Source organism: Cariama cristata, unplaced genomic scaffold, assembly GCF_000690535.1.
Source record: "Cariama cristata isolate BGI_N322 unplaced genomic scaffold, ASM69053v1 scaffold8026, whole genome shotgun sequence".
NCBI lineage: Eukaryota > Metazoa > Chordata > Aves > Cariamiformes > Cariamidae > Cariama > Cariama cristata.
In genome coordinates this window covers 45,765-54,607 of record NW_009620324.1, presented here as the reverse complement: position 1 = coordinate 54,607, position 8,843 = coordinate 45,765, and the positions used below count along the sequence as shown (strand labels likewise).

General features: G+C 43.5%; 1 protein-coding gene across 1 annotated transcript in view; it reads left to right on the top strand.

Moving 5' to 3' along the window:
- Positions 1–3,857: 3,857 nt before the first annotated feature.
- MAN1C1 (mannosidase, alpha, class 1C, member 1) overlaps positions 3,858–8,843 on the top strand; it is a 42,338-nt gene continuing 37,352 nt past the window's right edge. The window contains exon 1 of the mRNA XM_009701575.1: positions 3,858–3,954. Coding sequence (XP_009699877.1) covers positions 3,858–3,954 — 97 coding nt within the window. The remainder of the gene's footprint in view (positions 3,955–8,843) is intronic.

Below are 8,843 nucleotides of genomic sequence, written 5' to 3'. Positions count from 1 at the left end.
AGCCCAGTATTTTAAAGGAGAGTACTTATAAAGCTGACTTCTAAATAAAAATGTTTCCATGCATTAAAGAGAAAAAAAAAGCACTGAAAGCAGTTTTAACCAAGCCTTATTCTGCATAGTTTGTGTGCAATCTAAATGCTGCAGTGTGGTGAACCTGCAAAGACGTAAGAACGAAGACCCTGACCCAGCAAACAGCTCGGTGCAGGACTTTGCACTCAGCGCCTGGCTCTGCGTGGCTGCAGGCTGCTGCCTGTACGAAATACACGTGGGCTGAGAGCAAGATCTTTTGGATGGAGCAAACCACAAGGAAAGGTAATGGCCTAAATGATGAAAGTGATAGTGCGGGTTTTCAGACTTCAGTTTAGGTACTTGTAGTCGATTTTAATATATAATCATCTAGGTGGGTGTCTGAAACTCTCGGAAGTAAAAAGTGACTTACAGATTATAAAAAAGAAAGAGCAATCTGACAAATTTGATTATAAATTTGGAAGTGTCTGCTATAAATCAACTGAAAGCCACGGTGATCAGAATTTCAGGGCCAAATAGATAATTGTCTATTAGATGGCAGATGGCACACTGGTGAGAACGAAATCTAAAATTATGGATCTATTTCCATAATTTTTGTGGTTCTGGTGCAATTTTTCATATCTAAAATGGCATAACGTTAATGCTGATGTATTGTGATCTGTCGTGACTAGAATGGCATAAAATATTCACTTCTAACCGTGATGTCTCATCAGAAAGCTGACTTAAACACCTCACTATGCAAATTTCCATTTTGCACCTCTTGTCTCCATCCCCTTCCGTTTCAGCCTGGCATTCAGAACCTTTGTCAGAGAAAGCTTCTGAAAGCTCCATCTCAGTCCTCCATAGGGTGTATAAATGCGGAGTCCCCACTTTGAGAAACTTGATGAATCTCTTTAGTGGTTTGGAAGTTGAACTACTAAATTTGGATTGGAAAGACAGCTGCAGAAAGCCAGAATGGGCAGAATGGCACAGATGCTTTTGCCTTTTAAACTTCTCCAGTTGCTGCTTTTGGACCTATCATTAGAGAGAGGAAAGCTTGATCTTGGAAAATGAAAGGGTACCACATTATGCATCTTGCCTCTCAAATATACAGGGTTTAAAAGCAGTGAGCAAAATTTCATTCACGTAAAGGAAAACTGGCAACCCTTTAGTATGATGAAGCAGCATATCCAATCTCATCCATCCTCTGTCTGCCTGATTATCAGCTCAGGACAGAACAGAGAGGGAGAGTTTAAGACACTGCAGCTAGCACAGCCCAAGAAATCATTTTGTAGTGGAACTTTTGCAACACCGTGACAAATGCAGCTTAAATGGTTGAACGGGCAAATTCAGAATAAACATATTTATTCAAATAGCGCTTGGGAGTCCTATGTGAAATGAGTCACTTTGGGGAGTCTGTCAGCAGGCCTCTTGCAGTCCCTCCTTGTGTGAGAAGACAGAAGGAGAGGAGGAGATTTCCCTTGTAGGATATAAGTGGCTGTTGAAGGGAAACCTGGGGTAGTTTTCGTGCCTGTGATGGAGGTGTCGGCGAACTCTGCATCCCAGAGAGCCGTCCGTGCCAGTGTGGGAGGGATGCCTAGGTTTCTCACATGCTTTGAAGAAACTTCAGACCTTCTGGAATGGAGGGGTTAAAAAAGTTGAGGGAAGGAAAGAACTTTAAATCTCATACTCAGCTTAAAATGAGGCTGATTCAGAAATACAATGTTAGGAGTTTTATGCAACAAAATAGAGTCACTTCCACATCCTCTCCATGTCCAGGCTCTCTGTGTGCCAGAAGGGTGGGTCCTCCTTCCTCAGCTCTGATTTAGAAGAGCAATGAACCGAATAGGTTGCCTAGCTGTTTCCTTTCTGGTGCACAAGCCCTATCGCTTGCTGTAAGAAGGCTGTCTTTATGGAAACACCATTTTTCCTGCAGTAAACTTCAGGATCAAGCTCTGAGACATAAAAGCATTTGCTCGGTACCGTCAGAGAGAGTCCAGAGTTCCTCAAAGATCTGCCCTGTTACGTTAATGAAGGATGAGAACTTCCCATTTATAATAATACTGCCACTGAAAAAAAACCCCAGAGATCTAGCGAAAATAAAATTAACACCCTGGGTCATATGATTGAGGCGTGTTTAAGTGAATTTTGTGGAGGGTTTCTTTTATTTTTTTCCCTCTGGTCATTATTTAGTTTCCTTGGAGCAGAGCACTCCAGTGACTAATTCATCCCACACTGAGTTTTTAAAACCGAAGTTGACTTTTATTTGTTTGTCCAACATTCCTTCTCCTGGTGGTGTTGGAGTCCGAATGTTATCAATCAGTTCAGCAGATGTTTATCCTTGTCCATATGACCAGCTCTGTGAAACTTTACTTTGGAAACTTGATGTTTAAAAAGGTGGTGGGAGGGGGAAATCTGGTGATGTGGCTTTTTGTGTATGTGTGCTAATTAAGGAGGATACTGCCAGAGGCTTGCAGTGTTGGGTTTGTGAAACACACGGCTGGAGGGAAGGACGAAAGTAAGAACTGAAATGACAGAAGGAATTGTAACCTGCATATTCTGATCCTGAAACAGAGCAGTAAATGCTGTTGCAGACACTAGACAGGGGCAGTCTGTGGAGGAATGATTTGTTTTAAACTGTCATTTTCTCTCAAATGTCTTTTTTGAGTGAAGCATTTTAGAAGACTCTTATCTTTGTTGAGCGGCGGTGGAGAATATTGTCGATTCTCTGAAGCCGCTTTCTTCCCCTTTGTTATCTGACTTTTTTCCAGGGATTGAATCAAAGAATGTACAGGTCATTGCGATGCTGGGGCTGAAACTGCTCAGAGCCAGGCTGTGTGGATTATAAAAGGAGCTTTATTTAAGGCACTCCTTAGAAGCTGACAAGTCCTAGTCTCGCCTAGCTGAAGAGAGGACACTTGTAGGTTTAATTTTTCCTACCAGCTGGAGTCAAAGGGGCAGGAGGACAGAAAAAGCTGGCTGTGGGTGGGTGTGTGCACAAAACATGCTGCCTTGCGGTCCTCAGGGAAAGGTTAATGTGCTGCGCCTGGGCAGTTCAAATGTCCCAAAAGGAATTGTTTTAATTGGAAGGAGTTTCTCAGAAATCACCCAGCCCATCTGCAGGACTCTCTTAAGAAAACTCATTTGAGTTTTCATAGGACGATATCAAAATGTCATGGATTTCCCCTTTCTCCTTTATGAATGCCTGTTAATTAATCGAAAGAACACTTCTGTGCAGTCCTTAAACAAAGATCAGTTTCTTCCTTTGCTCACCCACAGTATTAAGCGCATTGTGTGTCTCTGTGGTGCTGCTTTGCCAAAGTTGCACGTGTAATGGCTGCAACGTGGCAGATGGTGGGTGGTTTTGCCGTTTGTTCAAGTTTCATTATTGCTATTGTAAAGAAATGCGAAAACTCAGAAGCTATCATCCCTGTACTTACGAGATGTATCAGCTTTGGCCTTACATTTTTAGCCCATTTTAATTACCATGCTGATATATTGATACTCTGCAAAAAAGGTCAGAAATTCAGAGATGGAGACATCTTTCTAACATTCCCACTGGGTTTGCACAGCCATGGGGAAAAGTGGACTCTCAGTCTGTTGGATGCTGTGGTACTTCTGAAGTGTGCTAATCCCGAGTTCTGCACCGGGAGTGATGAGTTTGAGACTTCAGCGAACTGCTGAATGCAGCCCCATTCATAACTGTTCAGTGCAAATTAAGATTTTATAATTAACGGGTCATTGGTTGCTGGGTTTAGCAGTGAATAGGATGCTCACATTCATTCCCAAAGCTGAAGTTCAGAAAACTTTCAGTTCTGTTAAGCACTTTCTTTCAATTTTTCTTTTTATAGATGATGAAATTCGCTTGGGATAACTACAAACAATATGCACTCGGAAAAAATGAACTGCGACCGCTGACTAAGAATGGCCACATCGGTAACATGTTTGGTGAGTTCTGAATCAATTTTAGTGCAATTTCGTTGAATTTTTTAAAGGTCACATGTCCATGTCAATTCCTTTCTCTGCAATGCGGCGAGGTATCTGTAACAGCTTTGATCTCTTTCCTCTTTCTATTTTTATGAAGCGAGACTTTCAACACAGCTCCTAGGGGTTACCTACCCATATCCCATTGCTGGGAATCTCATTCCTACAGGCATCTCTCAATGCCCAGGCTGTCTCACCTCTGTGTACAGATTTAGTGCCAAATGTGTCTGAGAGCACTGCTGAAACCAACCAGTGTCTTTATTAAAACATGAAGTCAGTCCAAACCTGACAATGCTGCTATTTGTCTAAGCTTGTAGACATCAGGACCTGACCAAACTGAGTGTTTTCTCTCTCGTTTCTCCACTGTTGAGCAAGATGTGAATTCCATGAAATATTGAGTGAGTGAATCAATAATAAAGGCTCTTTATACTCCGTTCTTACTGGCTTATATAATTTTACTCTTTAGCAGGTTACTTATGTGAACCACTTATGTAATTTCAGTGCTATTCCCCTGCTCGTTCTGGTGGGATACTTGTTGACTTTTTGGGATATAAATTGTCTCTTTCCTCATTTGCACCTAAAGCACTTCCCTGCTCTGCTCACTCCGCCGTAGCTTGGCCTTGCCTGCGGAGGTTGTGCCGTGGTGAGAAGGCCAGCAGAATCTGCTTTAGTAGCCCTTTCCCACCAGTCCTTGGGGAACGCTTGCTGTACAGAGGTGTCTCGGCTTCTTTCCACAGGAGTCTGTTTTGCAGAGATTATCTCCCAGAGTCCCTCACCCAGATTAGGGTGGAATAGATTTCTTTAGCGGGCAAATTATCTGTCAGCTTTATTTCCTCAGGGCAAAGGGATTTGACTAATACAGTTGGAAGAAACACTCCCATTCCTGTTTTTGCACTCTCTAGGTGTCCCAGCCCTTCCGTACATCAGGTATGTGACATGGGTGTGATCTTTCAGACCGTAGATGTGGAGATCTACTGCTTTGTGTGGAAACTGAGTAGAGCCTCCTATGCGGGCCTCGTTAGCTTTGGGGAGCTGTGAGATGTGTGTGAAAGTGGAGGTCTGAAGGTGGAAATAGCATCACGTGTCTTCTAGGATGGCCAAAACCTTGAAGAGCAGCAGCCTTGTTTGGCCTCTGGACTTCAAGGGTAGGTGGCCCTGCTGGAGATGGCAGGGGAAGGGCTGGCTTTTTGTTTAGCCGCAGCATGGGGAGAAACCTTGGTGTTTCGCCTGTGGTGCCACCATCAAGTCCTTTTATTGCCCCAGATAAGGCACTTGTCTTTTTAGTTCCTGCAGAAGTACCAAGAGAGTTAACTCCCATCTGGTTGTGCAATACTGTAAGTTGCATGGAGGCCACGTTAACGATTGCTGGGGTATCGGGAGGAAGCGGTTTTGGAAGCATGCCTTGTACTAGCACAGGTTGTGTATGACGAGCCAATGCTCTTGCCCAGTCTCGCTTTGTCAGGAGCAGTGATTTGGGTTTGTTTGTCCTTTGCCTTCCTCTTCCAATGCCCCAAGAATACCCAGGTTTCTTACTTGAGAATTTACATTAACTTCAGCACAAAGTTAAGCATTTTGCAACTTTCATTCTGGCAAGCTTGTCAAAATTCCTCAAGGAGCGTGCCTGTAAACACACAAAAATATTGAAAGCTTTTAAATGCGTTTATCATGCTAAAACAATTGGCAGTACTTATGCTTGTTTGTAGCGTGCCTGTGAACACTCTCAAGGAAAACGCTTTGGAGCACAAGAATTTGCAGACAATTGCAGAAGAGAAGCTACGTGGTACATTTCAGCCTCTTAATAGGCTTTTCCTCCTTTTAACTCTGGGTGGTCAAGAACAGAAGCGTTAGGCAACCCCTTGCTGCAGCCCTCTATCCCTCTTATCTTCAGAGACTTCTAGAAATGAGGACAGGGCACTGTTTGCCGCCTTCATTGTTGCCCATTCCCCCTTCTGTCACATCATGCATCTTTTTATTCCAAGCTACAGATGTAATGGAGCCAAATTGGGTACTCTCCAGGCTGGAGGTGTCAATATTAAGCTGAGATTTCTCTACAGCTGCTTCCGTGTGGGAGGGAAAGAACCTCTTTGGGGCTATTTTCATGTATGTTTGTGTGCACGAGAAGTTGAGTTCTTGAAGGGTGACACATTTTCCTGTTGCAAATGTGATGCTCACTTGTAGCCTAGCCTTCAGTTTAGCAACTTCACCCTGGGGGAAGTGGGGGAGCTGCTCTTTATCAAATATTCTCCCTAATCAAAGTAGAAATACAAAATAAACTTTCACCTTCTGCTCTGACATAGCATTCTGATTCTGTTAGCAGCCATAAGCTGGCATCCCTCCCCAATGTCTGCCCAGATGGCAGGAAAATCACAGGCAGAAAAACTCTTGTATCTCTACCATAGTTAATCTTTTTTCTTCTCTGCCTTGGAAGGTGGCAGCTCGCATCTGGGAGAGTATCTGTACAGTTTCCGTACTTCTTCATACCTGGAGATCAGACTTGCCCACTACCCAAGTGCGTGCTAGGCTGCTGCATACAGTGGAAGGCTGCGTTCCCGCCTGCTTGGACTTTGATCTGATGACTTGGTCTTAGCATTCCTACTTGTGACTGATGCTCTCTAGATCCTCTTCCTTGGGCATCAGTTTCATCAAGATTCTCCCATGTTCTGGACATAGCTTATTTGTGCAGAAGTCTTCTGATTGCTGTCATTTATAATCATTGCAACTTGAAAGCCCTTTCCTTAAAAGCACTAGCTGTGATTCTTTCATAAGCATTATTTACTCATCTGTGATGCTTGTGATAAGATGTGCCATGCTAAACATCCCATCTTATGCTCTCCAATGGGGTAAACATGTTTTAGACTTGCAGCCATTTCAGACGTGTGATGATTTCCCTGGAAATTATGCCATGGAAGTGGGCAAAGCACACTACTAGGGTGGAAGGATGATCTCTGTTAGAATAAAACCTGCACCACAAGGTTCCCATGTAAATGACTGCACAACTGTGGGGTTTTCAGAATTATCTGCAAAATTTCTCTCTGCAGTTAAGCTAACTCAAGGAAGACCTGCAGAGTATCTGACCACTGTTAGATTCAGGCCCAAAACATGCTTGTTTAGGAGAACTATTTAAGAAAAATGGCACAGCTGGGCTTGTGGCTAAGGGTGAAGGCTAGAGATCCGCGGATTATGTATTCTGTTCCCAGTGCTGATCTAGTTATTTTAACCCTTCTTACCCCAGCATCTCAGCATTCCTGTCCTCAGTGTTGTGAGCATTAAATTAATTGACGTTTGCAAAGCATGTTGAATTCCTTGGAGTGAGGCTGCTGGAGAGGGCAACTGTATTATGTAGCGCAGCACTTGAAATGCACCTGTCACTGTGATATCCAGCGTGAGATAGCTGAATTATTATTCTGCCCGCTCCCTGGGTCTGTCATAGCCACTTATTTTTCTGACAAAATGTTTTTAAAATCCTGTTAGCTTTACAGAGTTTCTCTAGCTATGGGAGAGTGAGCTGGCATCTATTTCTGCTCATGCATCAGCTGAATTGTCAGTTACATTTTGATTGCACAGTCTTTTAATGATTTTCAGATATCTCTTGAAGTGTGCAGTGCTGGCAGCAGAAGAATCCTTCTTTGACTTATAACCTGAGCCAGTTTGCTCTGAAATCAGTGACAGAGAGTAAATACGGAACCTTGCTGTGCTGTTAGACAGTCATTTTTCACCACCTAACTGCACATTAGTATATTAATTTTAGTATAAAAATAGCAATGCTTAACTTGGTTCCCCCCTTTTTTCCTCTCTCCCCACTTGAAATCATGCCTAAAATGATGAACTGCCTTGTCACACCCATTGCTTCTCTCGACATATGCTGAATTTGTGCATCATTGTGAGGCTCTGTAGCTTTATCTGATGTGAATCCATGTGACAACTGTCACATCTAGGACACAGCCAGGTCACTGGAATGGGATGGCAAAGATCTGACAGCAGCTGGATCTAAAAGACGTAGGGTATTTAGACTTCATCCTCCTGTAGCACCCGCCATGTTGTTCCACGTTTGATTACTTGGTGACGGAGTACACAGGGCTGTCTGCACAGGCTGGTTAGCAGTTCTTGGAAAAATCAGCGGCTGCTTAGGCTGTGTTTGTGTACTCAGCTCAGACTTTGGCCTGAACTGTCCTGACTGTTCTGAAGACAGGAGGTCGTTGGTCTCAGTTGCCTGGAAATAGTGCTATTTTGGCTCTCCAGGATCAAAAAAAAAGAGGGGTTGCTGTGGCTGGGGAAGAAGAATAATGACCACATGAATGTATACAGCGAAGTCTCTAGAAAGTTCCAAGTTGATTGTCCTGAGATTCAGAAACCTTCAGTTTTTTTTCTCCCTGTCAAATGCAGTGCAATCCTACTGGACTTTCTCACTGCATTGTGACGCCGTGACCTCCCCAGTCTCTGATCTGGATGGAGCCCATCTCTCCAGTAGACTTCTACCACCAAGCTCCTTCCACAGGAGCTTTTAACAGCAGCTCTTTGACCACCGCCTCAGGTGCTGGGCCCAATTGGACACAAAAGGCTTCGTGTCCCAGAGTCAGTCCCTTCAACCATCCAGTCTTGCCTGTTGAGCCAAACATTTTCCAAATAGCTGCTTCCTTCATCAGTGATTTAGCTAGGAAACTGTGAAGCAGGCAGGAAATGTGCCCACCTCAATTAGAAGCAACAGGAGTTGATGTGTGAATATTTAACATGGGAAAGGTAATTGGATGAAAATACTAATTTAGCAACATTCTAACTAACAGAAGAGAAATGGTAACCTCCAATTGTGCAATCACTTGGCGCAGCTTTTCTGTTCTGCCTATGAGTCTCTTTCC